Genomic DNA, 24,577 nt, shown 5'->3' with positions numbered 1-24,577 from the left:
CATTACGTTTTGGGGGCTAGATTCAAATTCATATGTTAATGCAGTTTTCATTTTAGTAGTTAAAAATTCATCGTGTACTTGCACAAAATGCCCTTTCTTCATAATCTTTGTTTTCTTGCTAGAAATGCCGAAATGTTCATTTTCCGGCGACAACAAATTAGCTGTCGCTGTACATTTTTACTAACGAATAAAAATAAAATAAAAATAACTTGTTATCGACGATTATTTTCTATCGCTGTACATAGTGCATTTTTTAAATTTTGTCACAGAGACGATAGACGACGCGACATGACTCGCCTCGCTGTACGGAATCGGCCCATTAGCTACTTTTTATTTTATTATATTAATAAACATGTGTAAGAATTGTATTGTTAACAAAAATATTAATAATGATATTTATTTATACCAATAAAATGATGTTTTATTTAAAATTTTGTAATAATTTTGGTTTTGCAATAATTAAGTTGACTAACTGTATCTTTGACAAAACAAAATTTTGATTTTTGGCCAGGAAAATCGATTCATGAACCCATGGTAGAATAAAGTAGAGGTAGGCCAGGTATGAAAATCACTGAGAAATGCCACCCTGCAGCCATGGCTTAAAACGTCAAATGGCATGGTACAATAATAATGGTAGATGTACCTGCATAGCTATCTCGTATTACAAAAACATATGGAACTTAGAGCTTCACTTTTTATATGCTAAAAGTGCCATATAGTGTAAAAACATTTCTTTAGCTAGGCTCCAGAATATTCTTGTTGGAAAAGTGTTCCAAAAATAGCAAAAGTTCTTCCCAAACTTATGACAGTGAAAAAATGTCATTCACTTATTTTCTACTTGACAAGTTTGGCTAATCTGACATCGTGATTGCTGGTATCCGATTTGCAGATAAATGTCAGCAGAATTTTTACAAAAATTTTACATTTTACATTCCCGTACTTTTGGAACAAATTTAAATTAATATCAATATTTGATAAATTGTTCATTCGTAAGTTTTGCTAAAAAAACCAAAAATGTTATTTTGCCACGCGAATACACATCTTTTGTCCTTGTTTTCAATTTTAAGATATAGTGTTATAGCAGAAGTTTTTTGTTGGAAAAATTCAGCGATACATCTACCTTTATGATTGCATAATGTCACAAACAGTACAAAATGTCAACCCTGCTTTTGACAGATTAGGCCATAAAAAGAAAAAAATTGTAATCAGCTGTTAGCTGTGGCCTACCTTTACTTTATTCTACCATGCATGAACCATTGTGCGCCGCAGTAATTAACAACTGCGAAGCTACGTGTTTCAAAACGTCAACATACGCATTTTTAACCAATGTAAAAAGCACACATGTATCATTTTTATTTCTGATGCTTTTAGTTGCATTTTTGAAATATTTTGACGAACACACAAAGCAGTTGATATATAAAAAACAACAAAATATTTTAATTGTTAATTTCATACTATACACATTTATTAAACTTCATTCATTTTTTAAAGATATAAGTTATAAATTTACATAATGTTTACATTTGTTACTATGTAGGGGGTTGTTGTGTAATTAAAACAAAGAAATAAGAAGAACTAGGAGGTAAAATATTTGGATAACTCAGAATAAAAATAAAAAGAAATAAAAAACAATGGAGGTTAGGGTAATTTAATTCATAAACCAACCATTTATAATATAACTCATGAAATAATTTACAAAAAAAGAAAATCATAAAAAACTGACTATACAGAATAAATTGGAGACGAGCGGATAAACTCAAAGCCACTAATAATTGTGTTAAAAGAAAATAATAATCTTAGTCTAAGCTTTACATTTGTTAAACCTAAAAACGTTTAAAGTTAATGTAACTTATTGCAGTTTTAAAGTAATCTATGAAATAATCCCGTTTTATAACTTATCGGCATAGTGTCTCCCCGTTGGATTAAGGAATGACGCAGAAAAAAGCTTTTCTTTCTATTTGCATAAAGACGACATATAAAAAAATTAAATAAATACATAAATAAATGCGTCAGTAGTGGTGCACTACGCACACATGCATACATAATGGTTTCTTGCATATATAAAAAAATATCATCTAAAGTCAATCAACAAAATGGCATTTGTTAGCAGGTTTCTTTCATTTTCGACTTAAAATTACCAATAATTTTAGTGGTAGGAGTTTATTTAAAGGTATGGGGGGTGTTGTTGTTTCTGTTAAATGTACTTCTTTTGGATCTTACATTTCTATGAATTCATCTTTTGTTTCTTTTTTATAATTACACATAATGCGCGGTTTTTGCTTTGCTTCTTACTACACATTAGAGAATTTTAAATGAAAAAAACGGATTTTTTTCCGGCGGATATAGGTTTCCGGTTCTTAGGATTGATTTGGTTTCCATTAACTACTGTTGTTCTTGTTCTTTTTTCTTCTTCAATAAATACACATTGTTAAACACGTTTAGAATGTCTTTCTTTCATTATTTTATGCATTAAAGAGGGATTTGTTTGTTTGTATGTTTGTTTGATATACCAATTTACTTGTCTAAAGGCTCTAAATAACATCTCACAGTATTGTTCTCATCCAGCATGGCTGATATATTACGACCCACAACTGGTGTACTGCTCAGAGATTGTGGAGATATTTGTTGCTGTTGTGGATGATGATTTGGCGGAAGCTGAGATGTCAGTGCATTTTGTTGTTGCTGTTGTTGTAAATGCTTATTTTTTTGCATCGAATGCTGATTGGCAGGCGGCAGTGGTGGACCGTGATTGAATAGCTCATTAACAGCTAAGCGACTACCGGAAGCGGGTGCAGTTTTTTTAAAACTGCGTATTGAACCTCCAGAGCCGCTACTTACCCCAAAAACCGTTATGGGCTGTTGGTGTTGTTGTGATTGTTGCTGCTGCTGTTGTTGTGGGTGATGAACTTGGGGCTGGGATTGCATATAAGGTTGCACAGACTCATGGTATTCATGATAGCCGGGTGGCGGTGCTGACGCTCCATCATTTGTCTGGGCATTTTTACGCAGTTGACGTCTAAAGAAGAAAGTGTAAACGTAATCAAAAATTATATTAAGTACAGAAATTGTATAAGCTGGTGAAGATTGAAGATCAAAGTAACTTACTGAAATCTTCTTTGAAAGTCGGCATCTTGCATTGCCATTAATCTCCGCATACGTTCATCGCTTTGTGGCGGCAGTTGATCATCACTGCAATCATCATCACGATCATCTTCATCATCATCGTCGTCATCCGGATCACTGTAGGGACTTTCTCCACTAACTGGAGCCTCAAAATCATCAACATAATCATGGCTAGTAGCCATTCGACCAATACCTCCACTTCCCACCACCATACCATTACTACTATGCGGTGGATATCGATTCATTAACTTTTTCTGTTGTTGACGTTGATACAGCGCTTGCATGGCACGTTCATCTTCATAATCATGTTGTGGCAACATATCATCCACATTGTAGTGTTGTACATCGGAGGTACGATTACTTAGAATTTCTTCGTATACAGGACCGTTATCACCACACAGTGAACCTTGATTATAGTAAGTTTCACCGCCACCACCAGCACCACTTGGATGGTCTACTCCACCACCACTACCATCACCGACGACACGATGCATATCGAAATTGTCAGGTTGGTTTAAATCACAGTTGGAATGCTTATTTCTATAGTAACGTTGTTGTGGCCCCATTGTCATTGGGTTAAGTGAAAATTCCCCAGGGCCTTGACCGCGACGATTAATCTGCTGTAACAAATGCGCATGGGCTGCATGCTCCATTTGCTCATCGTCCGATGATAGCTGATGATGCTGCTGCTGTTGCGGATGTATTGGCCTACGCTGTTGCATTTGCTGTTGTTGCCTTTGGTAATAGGGAGGTGCTCCAGGATCAATGGCTTCAGCATAGTAGGGATGTTGTTGTTGCATAACATGTCCTTGCTGCTGCTGTTTCAATGTGGTTTTCTTATACGAAGGATAAAACAAAATTTGTTGTGATGTGGCCGTATTACGAGAATGTAAAGAACCACTTGGCGAATCGGAGCCAGTATTGCTCCCTCGCTTCTTTTTGCCATGTCCTTGGTTATGTTTTTGGGTCCAATAGAAAAATTCGTGTGTTTGTTGTTGTTGAGGAGAAATTCCCGGACCATGATAATCTCTAGCCTGACCCTTAAGATTTTTCTGCTGCCATGCATAGTAATCTGGCTGATGATAAAAGGCCTCTTGTTGTGTTTGTGGACCATTCATGCTACCGGTAGCCAGTTGCTGTTGTTTATGTCCTTGTCCAAATATAAGATGGGTTGAACTAACCGATGATGTTGGTGAGGTATGACCAGCACTGGGGGTGTGCATTCCTCCTCCACCACCACCGCCACCAGTAGATCTTAATGTACCAGTAGCTCCGGGTATTCCCATAATTATATTTGAATTACGCTCCATGTGATTTGGTTGCGCAATTGGTTCATTTGACTTGGACGTATGTTGTAACACCAGATTTCCTTGCATTATGCCACTTTGTAATGTACCACTGTTGCCGGCAGCACTTGCCGAGGAGCCTTGTCTTCGCGAAATTGTGTCATTCATTTCACAATCGCTTGTAGCCAATATTGCATCATCAGTGGATGCTGCCATATTAACAATATCCTCGTTTTCGTTGGCATCACCAATTGGAATTTTAGACTTCTTCATTTGAGTACCGGTATTTGTAACACCCAAGGCATTCGTATTACTGGTCAATGTACCAGCGTTGCCAGCAGAATTCATGCCACCGCAAGCACTGCCAGCACCAACAATACCCGATGAAATGGAGGTTTTGCTGCAACGCAGGCACTTTGGCAACCACGAATTTTGTCTCACGTATTTCCGATATTCGCGACGTATCTGTGTGTTGGACGAAATGAAATAAATCAAATATGAGCTTTATTTATGGCTTCTTTTTTGCTGAGTGAATTGCTACTCTTACCTTTTCATTCTGAATGCAATGGAAAACAAATATGTAAATGCCCATCATTGTATTGAAGCCAACAAAAAGATATCCATACAATTGAGCCATTTGATCATCCATTCTTGAACGTCTCAAGTAGAAATAGGCCGAAAGCCAAACGGAACACAGCAACAATAGGAATATAAAAGAGCAACGGATATCAAACCTAAAAAATTATAAAAAAAACTATTAATCACTATCGTTCTCGTTTTGATCTTAGCTATAACCTACCGAACATTTGCCAATCGGGTATGTTCTTTATTTTTCAATGTAGTCCTCGCCTTTCGACACATTATCACCCACGATAAGAAAGTATAACCCAAAGCACCCTTTAAAAAAGTAAAGCCAAATATAATTATGCATAGGGGTTTCATATAGGCGGTTTCATTATACGAATACTTACCATCAAAAACAGTGACACTGGAGCAATAAATGTAGCATAGAATAGCACATTTGTTTCCATCAAAACACAATAATCATTTTGAGTGTAAGTGCTGGGATCAATAGCCAATGATATAGCCACGATTGTCAATGACAGGCCATAGGAAAGTAAATAATAACAATTGACCTTGGAACTTTGATCGACTTCAAGTAAAACATCATCGGTGGTAAGGGTTGTATACGATTGAAAGGCTGAAAAAGAATTTCATCAAAAATTTTTAAGTTTTTTTTCGTTGATTGCGAAAGTGGAATTTAGAATGGTTTTGAAATATGTCTTAGAAAATAATTTCCATGAACATCTCCAAGGAGACGAGAGGAGAATTCTCCCATATTTTAGGAGTGCAGTTCGATTATTCAGGGCAATCATGAATACTTCCCTAGGAATTTTCCGCACGGAAAATAATTTTAAAAAGTGAAATTCCTTTAAAATCAATATTTTAAAACTTTTAAATCTGCCTGAATCACTTAAATATGGAATATTCTCACCGAATCGACAAACCTATTCCGTTTGTGGACATAAATATGAAAATTAAAAATTGTGAAATTGGGGAAAGGGAAGAAATTAAGCATGGAATTTTTATTCATGATTGCCCTGATTAGATCAATAATAGGATACTTTTTAATTGCCGAGTGCAAATGACACTTCGAGCTTAGTATGACACCACTAAGCGTGCCACACATACGACGGCCCGATTGCAAGAGAGACCAAATGTTTTATTTTTGTAGCTTGCGTGCATACAAACTTACTAACAATAGCGGAATTCACTCATGGTGGTAGATTTACAAGATTTACAACTCGTATATATGTACTAGAGTTTTTTACAACGAAGTGTGAACGTCTTTTTTGTGAATATTGTAAACAAATCAAAACATCTTAACATCGTCGTCAGTCTATCTTTTTGCTTCAGTTTTATTTTTTCATATAAATTTGTTTTTTCGTGGCCTCCATTTTTTATTATTTTTATTTTCACCATTTTTCTACCACAAAACAAAACTCCGTCATAAAATAAAACTCAAAACAAAGTGGCGGCGAAACAATCAGCTGTTCTATGTATGTAAAGTACGGTGCAATGATTACAAGACTTTTAGGTGGTAAATTAAACTTTCATGTATTTCGTGTTGTGGTATTGTAAACTGTTGTAGATCTACAATAGTTCTGTACGATATCCCACAAATTTTTACAAATTCTTACAAATTTTTACTGAATGCTGTTCGATAACAAAATTATCCAGCAAAAGAGAGCGAGTTTGGAGAGATTTTTGAGAGTTTTGTGACTGAGAACTTGCAAATTTTTGCTGGGAAAATTTGTCCCGCAAAAATTTGCAAATCTGATCAGCTGACTTTTAATCACCTGTTCAATGTAAACAAAACGAAATGTTACAATTTTTAACCAAAAAAAATTTCACAATTGCACATTTTTTTAGATTCTAAAGCTTTGTAGATAAGATTAAAGCGTTAAATAAATAAGTAAACTTCAATTTTAAAATTTATGTTTTTGTTCCGTTTGGTTTAAAATATCAAAAGAAACAAAAACAGATTTCATACATTTTCGGAAACAGCTGACTTTCTTGCAAGTTTTTGCGAAATGTTGTTCGATAACTTTCTGCAATTTTTCTTGCTTGAGAGAGTAAATAAAATTCACTGAGAGATGTTGCTGGAACTGACTGAGTAATTATTGCTGCTGTACAAGATCTACAATGCCACTTTACCACCATGATTGAATACCGCTACTCTGTCATAAATTCAATATTTTGAGCAGGGATGCCAACTGTTCCGATACAAAAATCGCTACAGAATAGGATCAAAAAGCACCATGAAAATGTGTAAAAACGGCAGAAATTATCAACTGTTACACAAAAAAGAGAGAAATTTAAAAAAAATCGTACATACATGTTTTTATCCATTTCTTCAATAAAATATCTCAATTCCCATGCTTTTCTGTATTGTTGAACACTATTGGTCTGTTCCTTTACTTTTGAAAATGGTAAAACCGGCAAAAGTTGTAAACTGCTCCCATATGAATTGTATGATGTCTCAAGTTAAGGAACGCTTTTCGAGTAAAAATGGTAAAACTTGAAGATTCTTGCACGTAAAGGAACAGAGCTTATCTGGCTTCTAAATGTATGAATATTTCACTATACTATACTTTCGCTACAACTCCTAAAAAGTGGTTTTTGTACGTGAAAAATCACCACAAGTAGCGGGAAAACCACCAACTTGACATCCCTGTTTTTGAGTACATTCACATTTGTGTCTGCCCTCTTCTTGGTTGACACTATAAATTGAATGAATTAAGATGCTATGCGAGGGGTGGTATTATGTTTATAATTAGCTCTTTTCGACATACTGTGATTGTAAATAGAGAAAATTGCGATCGTAATAAATATAGTTCATACGCGGGGGTTAAATATTAGAAGAAATATTGACTTCAACGGAGCCTCGATGGGAACCTCAACGCGTAGTTAGTTGCCAAGTGCTTATTGTGCTAATGGGTCTACATCTCTCCCAATATTTTTTGCATAGATAATAATAAAAAAGATCAATTTGCCTAATATTGGTGTAGATGCTTGCCACCCTCGCTCCTAACTGTCACAAGTGCACTTCGGAATGTATGGCCGAGTTCCAATTCGTCAGATGCTTTGCAGTTTTTAAACTTCGTCAAAATATTTCAGTTGCACACTTATACATTGTTCCTCGATAATGCAACAAAATGCATCCAAAATAAAAATGATACATGTTTGCTGTTTACCTGCGTTCAAAAAGCGCACTTGTGACGTTTTGAAGTACATAGCTTCGCATTTGTTAAGTATTGCGGCGTTATGAAATATAATACTTAAGTTTTCGGACATTTGCAAAGCATATACAGAAGTCAGAGCCAATTTTACCAACATAAAACATAGGTAGGTCACTTCTTAGCCTAATCGAGGAGCAAGACTATCGCTGATAGACGATGAGTAATTTGTGGAATATCAGAATACACTGTCCAAGATTGTAGTAGGAAACATATGTTCTATTGGAACGGTACATTCGTATGCTACGAGATAGTCTAATTCTTGAATTCATGTGAATGTTACCTCTATGAGAAGACCTGATTAACTTCTTAAGGAAGAACTAAAGGATTTCTAAGAGAAGATCTCATGGTGTTCTATGAGAAGACTGAGGAAGTTCTAAGATATGACATATAAGTCTACTACGAGAAGACCTCATGGCCTTCTACGAGAAGACCTCATGGTCTTCTATGGGAATACGACAAGGTCTTCTATGAGAAGATCTCATGGTCTTCTATGAGAATAACTCATGGTCTTCTATGAGAAGAGCTCATGGTCTTCCATGAGAAGACTTCATGGTCTTATATGAGAAGACTTCATGGTCTTCTATGGGAAGACGTCAAGGTCTTCTATGAGAAGATCTCATGGTCTTCTACGAGAAGACCTCATGGTCTTCTATGAGAAGACCTCTCGGTCTTCCATGAGAAGACTTCATGGTCTTATATGAGAAGACGTCATGGTCTTCTATGAGAAGACCCTATAGTCTTCCATGAGAAGACCACATGGTCTTCTATGAGAAGACCCCATGGTCTTCTATGAGAATACCCATGGTCTTCTATGAGAAGACCTCATGGTCTTCCATGAGAAGACCTCATGGTCTTCCATGAGAAGACTTCATGGTCTTTTATGAGAAGACCTCATGGTCTTCTGTGGGAAGACCTAATGGTCTTCTACGAGCAGACCTCATGGTCTTCTGTGGGAAGACCTCATGGTCTTCTATGAGAAGACCCCATTGTCTTCTATGAGAAGACCCCATGGTCTTCTATGAGAATACCCATGGTCTTCTATGAGGAGATATCATCGTCTATGGGAAGACCTCATGGTCTTCTATGAGAGGACCCAATGGTCTTGTATGAAAAGACCTCATGGTCTTGTATGAGAAGATCTCAGGGTCTTCTATGAGAAGACCTTATGGTCTTGTATGAGAAGATCTCATGCTCTTGTATGAGAAGACCTCATGGTCTTTTACGAGAAGACCCCATGGTTTTCCAAGAGAAGACCTCATGGTCTTCTATGAGAAGACGTCATGGTCTTCTATGAGAAGACCTCATGGTCTTCTATGAGAAGACCTCATGGTCTTCTATGAGAAGACCTCATGGTCTTCTATGAGAAGACCTCATGGTCTTCTATGACCTCATGGTCTTTTATAAGAAGACCTCATGATCTTCTATGAGGTAACCTCATGGTATTCTATGAGGAGACCTCATGGTCTTCTATGAGAAGACCTCATGGTCTCATGATATTCTATGAGAAGACTTCAAGGTCTTCTTTGAGAAGACCTCATGGTTTTCTATGAGAAGACCTCATGGTCTGCTATAAAAGGACCTAAAGATCGTCTATGAGAAGACCTCATGGTCTTCTATGAGAAGACCTCATGGTCTTCTATGAGAAGACCTCATGGTCTTCTATGAGAAGACCTCATGGTCTTCTATGAGAAGACCTCATGGTCTTCTATGACCTCATGGTCTTTTATAAGAAGACCTCATGGTCTTCTATGAGGAGACCTCATGATCTTCTATGAGGTAACCTCATGGTATTCTATGAGGAGACCTCATGGTCTTCTATGAGAAGACCTCATGGTCTGCAATGAGAAGACCTCATGATATTCTATGAGAAGACTTCAAGGTCTTCTTTGAGAAGACCTCATAGTTTTCTATGAGAAGACCTCATGGTCTTCTATGAGAAGACCTCATGGTCTTCTATGAGAAGACCTCATGGTCTTCTATGAGAAGACCTCATGGTCTCCTATGAGAAGACCTCATGGTCTCCTATGAGGAGACATCATGGTCTTCTATGAGAAGTCCTCATGGTCTGCTATGAAAAGACCTAAAGATCGCCTATGAGAAGACCTCATGGTCTTCTATGACAGGACCCCATGGTCTTCTATGAGAAGACTTCATGGCCTTCTATGAGAAGACCTCATGGTTTTCTATGAGAAGACCTCATGGTCTTCTATGAGAAGCCTCATGGTCTTCTATTTGAAGGTCTCATGGTCTTCTATGAGATGATCTCATGGTTTTCTTTGAACAGAGCTCATGGTCTTCTATGGGAAGACCTCATGGTCTTCTATGAGAAGATCTCATGGTCTTCTATGAGATGATCTCATGGTCTTCTATGAGATGATCTCATGGTCTTCTATGAGAAGATCTCAGGGTCTTCTATGAGAAGACCTCATGGTCTTGTATGAGAAGACCTCATGGTCTTGTATGAGAAGATCTCAGGGTCTTCTATGAGAAGATCTCATGCTCTTGTATGAGAAGACCTCATGGTCTTCTACGAGAAGACCCCATGGTTTTCCAAGAGAAGACCTCATGGTCTTCTACGAGAAGACCTCATGGTCTTCTATGACCTCATGGTCTTTTATAAGAAGACCTCATGGTCTTCTATGAGGAGACCTCATGATCTTCTATGAGGTAACCTCATGGTATTCTATGAGGAGACCTCATGGTCTTCTATGAAAAGACCTCATGGTCTGCTATGAGAAGACCTCATGATATTCTATGAGAAGACTTCAAGGTCTTCTTTGAGAAGACCTCATGGTTTTCTATGAGGAGACCTCATGGTCTGCTATAAAAAGACCTAAAGATCGTCTATGAGAAGACCTCATGGTCTTCTATGAGAAGATCTCATGGTCTTCTATGAGAAGACCTCATGGTCTTCTATGAGGAGACATCATGGTCTTCTATGAGAAGTCCTCATGGTCTGCTATGAAAAGACCTAAAGATCGCCTATGAGAAGACCTCATGGTCTTCTATGAGAGGACCGCACGGTCTTCTATGACAGGACCCCATGGTCTTCTATGAGAAGTCTTCATGGCCTTCTATGAGAAGACCTCATGGTTTTCTATGAGAAGACCTCATGGTCTTCTATGAGAAGCCTCATGGTCTTCTATGAGAAGACCTCATGGTCTTCTATGAGAAGGTCTCATGGTCTTCTATGAGATGATCTCATGGTTTTCTTTGAACAGAGCTCATGGTCTTCTATGGGAAGACCTCATGGTCTTCTATGAGATGATCTCATGGTCTTGTATGAGAAGACCTCATGGTCTTGTATGAGAAGATCTCAGGGTCTTCTATGAAAAGACCTTATGGTCTTGTATGAGAAGATCTAATGCTCTTGTATGAGAAGACCTCATGGTCTTCTACGAGAAGACCCCATGGTCTTCTATGAGAAGACCTCATGGTCTTCTATGAGAAGATCTCAGGGTCTTCTATGAGAAGACCTCATGGTCTTGTATGAGAAGACCTCATGGTCTTGTATGAGAAGATCTCGGGGTCTTCTATGAGAAGACCTTATGGTCTTGTATGAGAAGACTTCATAGTCTTGTATGAGAAGATCTCATGGTCTTCTATGAGAAGACCTCATGGTCTTGTATGAGAAGACCTCATGGTCTTCTATGAGAAGACCTCATGGTGTTGTATGAGAAGATCTCAGGGTCTTCTATGAGAAGACCTCGTGGTCTTGTATGAGAAGACCTCATGGTCTTCTATGAGAAGACCTCATGGTCTTCTATGAAAATACCTCATGATCTTCTATGAGAAGATCTCATGGTCTTTTATTAGAAGTCCTGATTGTTTTCTATAAGAAGACCTGATGGTATTCTGTGAGAAAACATCAGGGTTTTCTGTGAAAAAAAAATCTTTTGTGAGAGGCCCTATTGATCTTCTATAAAAATATGATATCTTTTAGAAAACTTATGGTCTTCTGTGGGAAGATCTATTTGTTTTCAACGGGAAGTCTTATCGGTCATCTCCGAAATCACTTATTGGTCTCCTCTGAGAAGACCTATGTATATGTCTTCAGTGATATCAAATATCTTGCTAATTGGAATACTTCATATTTTATCGAGTCATCATCATCATCTCAGGTATTGAAAACAATAAGTAGCTGAAGATGATAATGGCGGTTAATTATAAAGAACTGTTGTTGTTGTTGTTGCCCCATTAATATTATTTGTTTTTGTTCGAGTAGTTCAAATCGGAGTCAATGAATTGCATTGAAGGAAATGCCAGTAATTTCAAAATTTACCCCAAAACTACTTCAATTAATTACTGTTTGTTTGTTTGTTTAGAAGTGCATTAGTGTGGTTGCAAAATAATTTTTATTGTCTTTAGAGAATTATTTAATGAAAAATCAAACAAAACTAATGGCAACATTAAACATCGCTCAAATTCTTTCGTATTTATTGGTGCTATTAGTAGTTGGCAAGCATGCATAATATTTAACAACAAATAATAATGAAATAAATAACATCAAAAGAAATAATGTTTAAATGAATTTATGGGAAGAACTTAATTGTTTCCGCGGTTGGTTGCGAGTTGGATATCTTCATGGTAAGCGATGGCTGAAATTTGAGCAATTATTTTCAACACACCGCCATCATTCCTAAGGGATTTGCACTTTATGTGTCAGGAAGAACTGCCAATGTTATGAGGGGATTAGATCGGATATTTTGACATAATTAATGGTGCTTTTAAGAATAATCCAATCAAATGAAAAACGACGATAGGACATTTAATTAAATCTTAAAGGATTTGGAAGGTTGACTTGTAATTATTGGTTGTTGTTCAAAAGGTCAACGAACGAATTAGCTCGGTCTGATTTGTGATTTATTAGATCAATCTGTTTTACACAACTTTTATTGAATAGCCAGATTTCTTTTTGTTCCCAACATTTGCATTCATGTTAAAAAAGCTCCTAAATAACACTGTGCGACAACAAAAAAAAACGACAAGGAAAATCGAGTAGATTATGAAAGTAGAGCTAAAAATATGAGACACGTGTATCGGCGTTTTTAAAGTTTACGTCGGAAAGTAACCAAAAAAGGGGGGGAAAGTTCTGCCCATTTTTAAATTTTTCGAAATATTCGAGTTTAGATATCTTGAAAGAAATCTGTAACCATAACATATAACATTCTTAGCACCACTTGTTTTTGATATATAGGTTTTAGGGCCATGCTAAGAATGTTATATGTTATGGTTACAGATTTCTTTTATTCAGAGACTCATAATGAAATTTCATTTGGAACATTTCTTTCTTTAACAATATTCCCAAAAAGTAAAGGATTTTGCTATATTTTGATCCAGTATGGAATTATGTAAAATTAACCGTCCAAAATTAAAACATATGTATAATTTCATCCTAATATATATAAATTTGTAATCTATTTTTTTAAGGAAATAGTGTACATAGATTTATGGTTTATTTTGAAACTCATAGTGAAATTTTATGTAGAATTTTTCATCCTTTGACACTTTTCACCCATAACCAAGTTTTATATTACTTCCATGTATCAACTCGAAAAAAGAAGGAAAAATTTTTCACCAAAAAAATTGGGAAATACTTTCATGTTTTTTCAGCAAAATTGATACTGATATTTGCATGCTATAGAATGTAAATAGACATTTCATTTCTTTGGTGACCTATGGTGAAATTTGGCGAAGAATATTTTTGTCTCTGACATCATCTCTCTAAAATTATGTTTTGTGGGACAATTTTGAATAAACTCAGATGTAGTCCGACTTTAACCCTAAAACGTGTTTTTCATTTTTAGAGATTCCTGGCGATGAGACAAGAGTTACAGATTTGGTGTATTCTCAGACCTATAATAAAATTTTATGGCGAATAATTTTGTAGAATATTCGGATTTGATAGATCACATTTTTAATGAGTTTTTGAAAGATTTTCGAAAAAAGGACAAAAAAGACCCCTTTGGTGAACCGCATGAGGGTTAAAATTTTTAACAAAAATATTTCCCAAACCCTCCTAAGTAAAGTTGCCAAAGACACTATATACCTGAAATGCAAGGATTCCAAGATATCTAAACTCGAATATTTCGAAAAATTTAAAAATGGGCGGAACTTGCCCCGCCTATTTTGGTTACTTTCCGACGTAAACTTTAAAAACGCCGATACACGTGTCTCATATTTTTAGCTCTACTTTCATAATCTACTCGGTTTTTCCCATCATTTTGAAAAAATTGAATTTTGTTGCACAGTGTAATCACATGACATGTTTGTAGAACATAATTTTCTATTTATCAAATATCCCCCTATTTTGTAATGATATGCAGCCCGCAGTATAAGCAAAATATTTGCCATAAAATTAATTTAGAAAAAGTCAATTTTTCTTCAGATATTAAGAAATTTGTCCGATCTCATTTAGTAAATTGTGATATAAATCAAAGATTTTGGATCGAAATTCAACAAAAAACAAAAATGCGAAATAAAAAAAAAACCAAAAAATTAAAAAAAAAAAACAAAAACGCGAAATACGATCAAAGTATGAACTTATGTAGAACATAACCAATTTGCATAATTCGGTTAAGTAAAATAAATGGCAATCTCTAAGAAAGCTGAAATTTGTCACTCCTGAAAAGATGTTAAAACAGAAACGATACTCTAATCTAATTAATCATCAGCTGGATATTGATTAATATGTTATGTTTATTTATATATGCGATTAGAGTTTTTAATAAAACAACTAAAACAGAATCATTCTGCTTTGCCTTCAGGTTACGACGGTTCAATACATAAAACAAAACAAGTTTGAAAGTATCAGTCGGCTTTGCCGACAAAGATATACCCTCAGCTTGTGTAAATTGAAAATATTTTTCCCAAAAGAACTTATGTATTTAGGGGGTTTTCAAAATGTTGGGCGTATGAACGGACAAAAATGTGGATTAGGATTAAAGTTCAAAGTGTTGCGGAGGAGGTACTTAAAGGAATGGACCGACATATTCCGTTATGGAAGTGGATCAAATCATATCTTTTCGATATGTTTCGCGCCCACTATTCATTTCAGTGGGTCATCGTATAACTTTAAGACCATCATGGAGTTGTCTACGGAAAACATAATGTCGCTGTAAACTGGACCACAGCGAGATACATTTCCAAAGGATCATCGAACAGATCATAAACTGCATTTAGACACAGGGAGGTGCTCTAAGATGAACAATAACGGTGCTCATTTTAGAAGTTAAACTAAATTTGGACAAACTATTAGGAGATCCAAAGCTTGGACCAAATTGGTTGGGGGGGAAGTATCGGAAGTTGTGACCGGTGTTGCCCATCTTCGAACTGAAAGTAGGTTTGGACAAAATATTACGAAGGCCAAATTTTGGACCAAATCGATTGATCAGTTCGAGACTTATCGTGCTATGGCGCTTTTACACCTTTCGGGCTGTTTTCTCAGGAAGTATGGACTTGCTTCTAAAAAGCTTTTACTGAATGCAAGTTTCTTCTACAAAACTCAAAGTGATTCGAGAGCAGGTCTTAAAGTGAACTTATCTGAAATTTTGTGTGGGAGGTACCAGAAGGAGTGAACAAATATAGTCTATATTGGAAACTGATCTTTATCTGGTAGATATATTAGTATGTGTAAAGTATGGATTAAAACAGTCACTCCTTTCAAGAGTTATACTTTTGTGGGAGAGGAACATGAAGCGGTCCATTCCCCATCTTCGAACTTAAACTAAGTTTGAACAAAATATTACAAAGGCAAAATTTTGGACCGAATCGGCTGATCCGTTTGAGAGTTATTGGAACCACATCTAAGTCTGGTAGAAATCTCACGATGTGCAAAGTATGGACGAAATCGGTCACTCCCTTCAAGACTTATGGTGCGCACAATTTTTCCGAACATTTTCGAACTTTTGTAGTGGAGATAACGGAAGGAGTGGACCGATATAACCCATCTTCGAACTTAAAGTAGGTTTTGGCAAAATATTACAAAAGCCAAATTTTTAACCGAATCCGTTGATCCGTCCGAGAGTTATCGTGCGCTCCAGTCAGCCAAACGGACGGACATACGTTGTTAGACAGTTGACGCAATGGCGAACTGTGCACTCTCCGCTAATTCTGGTAGGGCTACCTTTATTGACGGTTCAAAACGTAGAGCTATTAATCTGCTCGATCAGCACAATACCCCTCTGGTCTTTTCTGAGGACCGAATGCCACAACTCATTTTGGGATTTAAAGTATGCCAAGACCAGACGCCTATGATCTTCTAAAAGAGGACTTTTGTTGGACCTATAACATAGAGTACAGCTATATATCGGAGGGATGTAAAATATAAGCAACTCTATCTCGGCAGTTCCTCACCTGACCACCTCCATACATTCCATGTGCGAGCCATTAGAGCCAAGCTCAAGGGAGAGTATTGGACAGACTGGTGCAATAGGAATGCTAATCCTCCACCTCCACTTCTGGTGCGATCCTTCCTCAGTACGTTGTAACCATCACAACGCAACGGAGTCCATTATTATTAAATTGCAAGAGGATGCCATTTCAAGGGTAGGAGCAACAACGGCTGATGTTAAGTGCTGCGTGTGCTGCTGCTGTGCGGGGGACTGCGGGGAGGTCGCGTATTCTGATAACGACGACCCACTGGGAAGCTGTGTTCTCGCAGAATACAGCACCACTTCTATTGCATCTCACCGAAGTTCGAGTGTGGTGGATGCGGATGTGATAAATAGAGTACGTCCATATTGGCCCTCGGTTTCCTCCGTCCCTGGGCGCAGCAAAAGAATCCTAACACAGAAAAACTTTACAAATACATACAAACATGTATACACTGAGGTGGCGCCCGCTGGCCGAAACACGAGTACCATGGGATTGGAGAGTAGAGTTGTGCCGATCTAGTTCAAATGAACGATCTAGTTCACTATCGATTTTGAAGGAAGGGGCAGCCGAACTGATGGTCACCCTGATTTTCCAACGCAGAAACAATGACACTCCGAAGACCACCAATGACTGTCGCTAATTCTTTCATAGCGTTTAGCTCTGTCAATGATTGCCACTCGAAGGTCGTTAGCGGCCATTGGGACAAGTCTGGAATACGGTTTCTGTGTGCTTGTCTATGTGCCTTGGGGATAGCAACCTTCTCGGTACTGGTATTATTCTCCTTGGTTTTGTTGACAAGGGTGGCAGCATAGAAGGTCGATGTTTTGAACCCTTGAGAAACCAAGAACGAACCCATTTCACAGTTTTTTTGCTGTTAAGCTTTGTCGTCTTCTCAGAAGAGGATGGCTGGCCCAACCCCCTTGACTTCTTTGCTGCCTGTGGAGGTACCTAGAGCCGAATTTTCCTTCGCTTAACCCTTACCTTTTTGGGTTTGAGTCGAGCTTAGATGCATACCTCTTCGCCAATTGTTCTCCTTTACGGATGTCGTTTGGTATAGGGGTAGACTCCTTGAACTTCTTCATTTCCTTCTGGGTTGGATTCGGCTTCGGAGTAGAGATTGACTCCAGTAGGTTTAGTCGATTCTACTTTTTGTTTGTCGCCGCAACTTCCTTGATGGTCGGCTTGAGCAACTACAGGGGCTGAAATTAAGATCTCGTTCACCGCCCATAACTTTGGTCTTGTCAGCCGTACACTTGTTTTCACCAATCTTGGCTCTATCGTTGTCCTTAGGGACCGTCGGTTCGTCGTCTTTCCTATCGTAAATATGTTGTGCACTTGCTGCAGGTATAGTCGTACATCTAAAACAACCAGTTCACATAGCTTAATCTCGACAACACATGGCTTGTGGTCTCACTAACGCTTGTTGCCGGTACTGGGTTGTTTTCACCCTGCACCGTAACTTTATTCCGTTAATTTTTCTTCTTCTTTTAAGTTTTTTTATTTTAGAGGAACTACCCTGATACATTTTTTGCCCACGTGGGATCCACACAGGACATAAGAGGGGACCAGACATCAAATAGAGATTACTGTCTGTCAAAAGCCACTTCTCTAACCCCAGCAAACTGAGGGTCCAAGAGAATCCCAAGGTTGAAGAGATCAGGTCTGTCGGAGGCTTCCCATCCACCAACCGTGGAGAAGCGCCCAGTAGCAGAATTGCATCTCCCTTGGGGATTTATACCATCGGTGAAAATATCATAACTATCCTAGGACAGCCCTTAACTTAATCGAACATTTCTTTACAACGTTTATACCAAACAGCATACTCCTTTCAAGAGGTATCGTGTGCACCATCCATCCAAAAGATATACTCATTAAATTCAAATAATAAATAAACATGTTGACAATTTGCGGGATATCTTATCGTAATCCTACGATAGCATTTAACTCTTGTCATTAATGTCATAATAAATGGATGTTTTATCTTCGCCGTGACAAATTTCATTTCAGAATGATAAATGGTGCCATTTACTTCGATTAATTAAAATTTCTTAATTGCATACATTGTTTTGTGTCGGATTCTCATGCTTTCATGGTTCATTAAGCTAAAATAATTATATAGTGACGACGATCATTAAAATTGTATGAATTAGATGTCTTTATTAGAATTATTATCATATCACTTAATGATTTTAAAGATAAGAAGGAAGAGGAGAGGGAATTAAAAAAGATATTTTTTTTAGATAATTATTTTATTTCTAAATAAAGCACAAGGTTAAAAGACCTCAGCTGAGTAATGATGAACTATTATAAGTAGATTTCTTCTTTCTCTTTCTTTGTTCAGAAAACATCCGAAATTTTCAACATTAGATTACGGAGGCCTAAACATTGTTCCTGATTACCTTTTACATTACGAAAACGAGGACAAATCTCTCTCTCTTTTATCTCAGGGACACTGACTGTCCCAAAGCTACGCCAGACTTCCTACTTACTTACTTAGTTGCCCCTCTACAGAGTATTTATCCTATATGCCCAACTACGAAAAGATTTCCATTATTCTCTATTTTTAAACCCCTCACCATACTATGGGGGTATAAAAAAGTTCGGTCCGGCCTAACCTTACACCTTTCTTACTTGTTTAACTTCTTCAATTTGGTTAGTGGGGTTTTCGACCTAGTCTTCTATTTTTACTCCAGCGAAACCTTGGCCTTACAGTTTTGTATGTACCTCAATGCGTCCCGTATTTATATAGCGAGTTCTTAATCCCTTATTCTTATGACATAACCATCGCTGTATCTCGATACGTTTAACAATACTAATGTCGTTGTGGGAATCACCGTAGTGCAGTGGTAAGGACGTCTGCCATGCACTCAGAATATCTGCTGTTCAATTCTTGACCGGAACATCAAAACTTTCAGTGGTGTTAAATCCCCTCAGTGTAATGCTGGCTTATATTTCCTGAGTATTTCAGTCATGTAAAACTTCTCTACAAGTGATGTCATAAGATATGCCGTTCGGTGACAAAAAGTTGGTCCCATGTCATTGAGACAATATGTATTAGTGCAACAAAATTTTCAGTTTTCGCCATTTCCATATTAATATTGTATATTTGTTTTTTATATTCTTTCCGCATACGAAGTAGCGGGCATTTTGCTATTATGGTGTATAGTGTAACCATAATCAGCTAGAGGTAAGAGTTTTAGTCAAGGAAGATGCCATTAATTTGGGGTAATGATCAGATAGTATTTTTTGGGTGAAATTGACCATAACTTTTGTAGAAAAATATGCTAATTTAATTTTTTGGAAAATATTTACATTTCTGGTCGACATATTCCAGCAAATTACGAATACGAAACTTGAAAACCAATTATTGACCACTCCGTTGATGAAAATTACATAAATGTAGCCGTTAGATAACGGAACTACTGTCTAAGATTAAGTGGGTTCCTTTATTGTTTTGGCTTGTTTGTAAGAAAATACATTTATGTTGCATGTTACAATAGTAATAGACAATTTTTTAAGTCATGATAGAGAAATTGAGATAAATTACAATGATGCACAAGTTATTTAAGTTTTTGTGCCCCTTTTTGGCAGAAGTAATATAATACTTTGAAATATTGGTCGTTTTTGTATTGGTCGGTTCCGTAAAAGTCGCCGGGAGCTATTATAAAGGTCTTTTGATATTTTTTCTTAATACAAATTTTATTTGTTTAAGAAGCAATCCGTCTTTCCATCATAAGATAAGGAAAATAACATGTAACGTTTCCAGTACTGACGCTATATCTCTGGTATGTTATCATTAGAATGGTTTTTAAAAATCGATGTCTTATTTTTTAGCCGACACATCCATTAATGATTCGTTTTGTTGAAGTTTCAGTTAGCCAAAGTATGATCACAAATAAAAATTTTTAACACGTGCTACTAGGACCTCAATGTTTCCATAGTCATTTTTATGGGACCAAAGGTGAATTTACACGAAAGTCCACATTTCTTGTCCAATCGATGAAAAAATTTACCAATTCATCGGTGCACACTGGTCGAATCCACTGATCTAGCGGAGCGAAAGTCAAAAAATCAATGGAAATGTTTTCCATTGTATCTATTACACTGTGTGTAATTTTTGTGTCATGGGAAATTAACAATATTCTGACATCGCAGCGTAATGGAAGACGAAAAGTAAGAAGACACGTGTCTCGGCGTTTTTCCCTGTTACTTCGAATTTCGCAGTTATGGGCCACCAAATACCTGAGGCCTTGATGTCAAAAAGGACCATTTTGTCAGGCTCATATCTTCCAAACCGCTAAGAATTTTGATTTACTCGTGAAGGAAAAGTTGTAGCTCTCATCTTAAAGAATAATAATTGTGAAGACATAAAAACCATTCAACCTTATCTTCAAGGTCAAAATAGTTAAGGTCAAGTTTCCGTTATAATTTTTTCTCAGATTTTGGTCTACAGATATCAAACTGATCAAAATTGAATCAAACAACCAACTACAAAAATGTACCTTAGATCTCAATAAACAACTTTCTAGAACATACGAACCCTGTAGAAATGGTTCTTAAAGGTCAAAATAGCAAAACAAATGCAATTTTTATTTTCTTTTTTCGGTTTCTGCTCCATAGAAATTAAACCATTCAAAATTCAAGAAAACATTCACCCACAATAATGTAGCGAATATAACAGTATACAACTTTGTGGAACATCAGAGCCCACTACGAACTGTTCATAAAGGTCAAAATTGCAAAAAAACTTTAGAAAATATTCGATTTTTATACTTTTTCTCCGATTCTGGTCTATAAATACCGAACCGTTCAAAATTCAAGAATACAAGCAACTACAAAAATGTACCCAAGATCTCAGAACATAGAACATATGAACATTCTAGGAGCGGCCCTTTAAGCTCAAAATTCCATTAGTTTTACTCATTCTTTCCTGGTCAGGTCCGTAAATAACAAACCTTTCAAATTTTCTAGAGTGTTGAACAGTTATTTCCAGACCTGAGCATTAACCATTATATAATTGTTAGTGAATTTTGAACATGAAGGACCGTTCCTAGAATGTTCATATGTTCCAGGAAGTTGTTAACTGAGATCTTAGGTAAATTTTTGTAGTTCTTTTTATTCTTGAATTTTGAACGGTTCGGTATCTATGGACCAGAATCGGAGAAAAAAGTATAATATATTCGTCTTCTATCACGCTGCGGTGTCAGAATGTGGTTAATTTTTTTCGTGTCGCACAGTGTAATCAACTAACATAGAAATTGTTCCCAATTGACTGGATTCTTCTCTTTCCAGGTGGTAAACCATTCGTCTTACGGTTACATTTTTCGCGTTTAGTTGACAATCCTTGCCCATGTGGGTATCTTGTCGTTATAGATGTAATGGAATATCTATCTGAAAGAGTCGATCTTCGTTAACGAACTCCATGAAAATGAACATTTCTAGCAAACTTCGATACACGTACGTTAAAGTCCTCAATTCTTAGAGGCATTTTGTACTTGTTACCCTAAACCTGCCAAGATCACCCATACACGTTACCGTGACTGCAACAACAACATATGTTCTCTTTATTCTCCAATGTCGTTGTTTAGCAAAGGAAAGACTCGCTCAGAGAGACTAATGCACGAAATGGCTGACTTGGTAAATGCAGTATTTACATTGCAAAAATGACAATATCATAAAAAGATGAAGTAAATATGTGTGGCAACACTGACATGGTCAAAAAAGAGACGAGGCATTTTACTGCTTCATAAACGCACACATTGCTGCTTTACTTTGTAAAATTCTTTGCTTCACTGCTTTTTGTAAAATTCGGTTTTTTGAAAATAAACTTATTATATTGAATAATTACCACAATTCCGCCATTTCTAATAGTTTCTTATGTATTTTTCCTGTTTTCTTTGCAAATGTCAGTTGGCATAACAGTACTAATTGGTGTGCAGTCCACTTGGAAACATTGCACAAATTCGGCAATTGCTGCGCAGTGTGATGTGTCGCGTGACATTTATGAAGTCGCGACGATTTCAATAGAAAGACATGCTGCATTTATGAAGTCGCGACGATGTCATTTGAAGCATCATACTGAATTTATGAAGTCAGCCATCATTTTGAGCACCACCGCCCTAAACAGATAACCATCCTGCATCTATACCCCTCATTACAATTCGAACTTGATCAATTTTATCCGAAAAATTTTATTTCGCAATTTCTTCGGAGTTTTAATTTAATTCTCCATTTTTTCCAATTCCAATTTAAATTTTACATTTAAAACAAATTGCTCCGATAAGGCTGGGGATTCAACAACGAATTAGTTCGTTGGAGCTTCCATCGAAACCAGTTGTATTACAGAAGTCTGCACACTCATGTATTGTTCCTCGAAAATGCAAATAAATGCATCAGAAATAAAAATGATACATGTTTGCTTTTTACCTGCGTCAAAAATGGGCAATTTTGACGTTTTGTAACACGTAGTTTCGCAGTTGTTAAGTACAACGGTCATTTGCCAACCAACTAACGATACGGAAGTCAGCCAATATCAAACGGGGAAAATTTGTTGAGAAGAAGGGATGGACCAAAACTTCGATCAAGCGAAAGAGATTCTATCAGTGTTGGAAAGAGCACATAGATGAGGCAAATCTATTCTAAATATAATTTATTTCAAGAGAATAAATATCCACTTAAATTCTGACGTATTTCTAAGGGTGTATGCCCTTATAAGACATAGGACTAATATATCACCACCAAACCAAGTACAGAAAATAACTTAATAAGGTAAGTAGGTACCCCTTAGCTATATCTTTACATACACCTTTATTTTTGGAAAACAGGTGAGGCAGAATATTATTGTGCGCTTTGGTAAATATCGGTGTTGTATAAATCCTATTACATAATTGCTCTGCTTCAGAACCTGCAAGAAACTACTATTTTTTACTACGATAACATTTTTTCCTTTATGTTATCGGAAAAAATAGTAAAAATGAGTAGGTTCTTGCAGTTCTGGAACAGACTGAATAATAGATATGTTCGGAAGATCTTTTGGTGGGCTGGCATGTGAATGAAGATATTCCGTAAATACGAGACTAAGGGGGTTATCATGAACGGCAATTCCCCGTGAATTTTTTCACTTTCTCCCTTAATTTGCAACGGCGGAAAAACAAAACTCACGGGGAAATTTCATTCATGATAACCCCCTATGTTTTCTATCAGTAGATGCGTATTCTATTTAAAGAAGATATTATTATTATTTGATAGATGGAAGTCCTTAGTCTTTTATTGATATAATACTTTAGTCTTCTTTTAATTTTATCTTCTTTTTCGGGCTTTTCTTCATATAAGGCTTTTTCATGGATAATAGTGCTAATGCTTTTTGTTAAACAGAAGACTTTTGACTCTTTAAAAACTCTTTTATAGATAAAATAAACTTTTGGTCTTTTACAAAAAGACCCAATAGGCTTTCTTTCAATAGACCTAAAACTTAACAATTTGTTTGATTCTATTGATAATTAAATGGCCTGTTCCCGTACTTTATAAAGTGGTAAAAGTCGCAAATGTTGTAAAAGTCGTAAACGATTTTCATATAAATTTTGTGTACGGGAACGCAAAATGTGTAAAAGTGGTAAAAATTGTAAAAACTTTTTAGTTCTGGAACAGAGCTAAAATTTCTTTGTAAGTATGTATCATAATATTTTGTACTTACCTTCAAAACAAAACCATGCAATGGCCGATAATATGGCACAGTGTAAAAATACTGTTATAAATCCACAAAATTTACTCGTTTCCGTTTGTTCAATACCAATTAGAAAGAGAATTTCGACTAATAGTAAGCATATGTAAATACTGCGATAAATAGAAGTGCGTGCAGACTGCAAAGACATAAGAAATACAGAGGGGGGAAAGAAAAAAAAAATGTTGTAGAGATTTGCCGCCAACAAACATTTAGGAAATTTGTAATAAAAAAACAATCAACAATTTTTGAATAGATGGTCCGAAAAT

At 36.5% G+C, this 24,577-nt stretch overlaps 1 protein-coding gene across 4 annotated transcripts in view; it reads right to left on the bottom strand.

Annotated features, from left to right (window-relative positions):
• Positions 1-1,434: 1,434 nt before the first annotated feature.
• LOC141389126 (latrophilin Cirl-like) overlaps positions 1,435-24,577 on the bottom strand; it is a 32,453-nt gene continuing 9,310 nt past the window's right edge. For all 4 annotated transcript variants that reach the window (XM_073960186.1, XM_073960188.1, XM_073960187.1 and 1 more), the window contains 6 exons: positions 24,282-24,447; positions 5,381-5,610; positions 5,209-5,306; positions 4,957-5,143; positions 3,106-4,874; positions 1,435-3,016 (listed from right to left, as the gene is read on the bottom strand). In XM_073960186.1, coding sequence (XP_073816287.1) covers positions 2,515-3,016; positions 3,106-4,874; positions 4,957-5,143; positions 5,209-5,306; positions 5,381-5,610; positions 24,282-24,447 — 2,952 coding nt within the window. In that variant the 3' untranslated portion in view covers positions 1,435-2,514. The remainder of the gene's footprint in view (positions 3,017-3,105; positions 4,875-4,956; positions 5,144-5,208; positions 5,307-5,380; positions 5,611-24,281; positions 24,448-24,577) is intronic.

This window comes from Musca autumnalis, unplaced genomic scaffold, assembly GCF_047663935.1.
Source record: "Musca autumnalis isolate F117 unplaced genomic scaffold, ASM4766393v1 scaffold_1, whole genome shotgun sequence".
Taxonomy (NCBI): Eukaryota; Metazoa; Arthropoda; class Insecta; order Diptera; family Muscidae; genus Musca; species Musca autumnalis.
The sequence above is the reverse complement of the archived record's forward strand: the minus strand, read 5'-3'. Positions and strand labels throughout refer to the sequence as shown.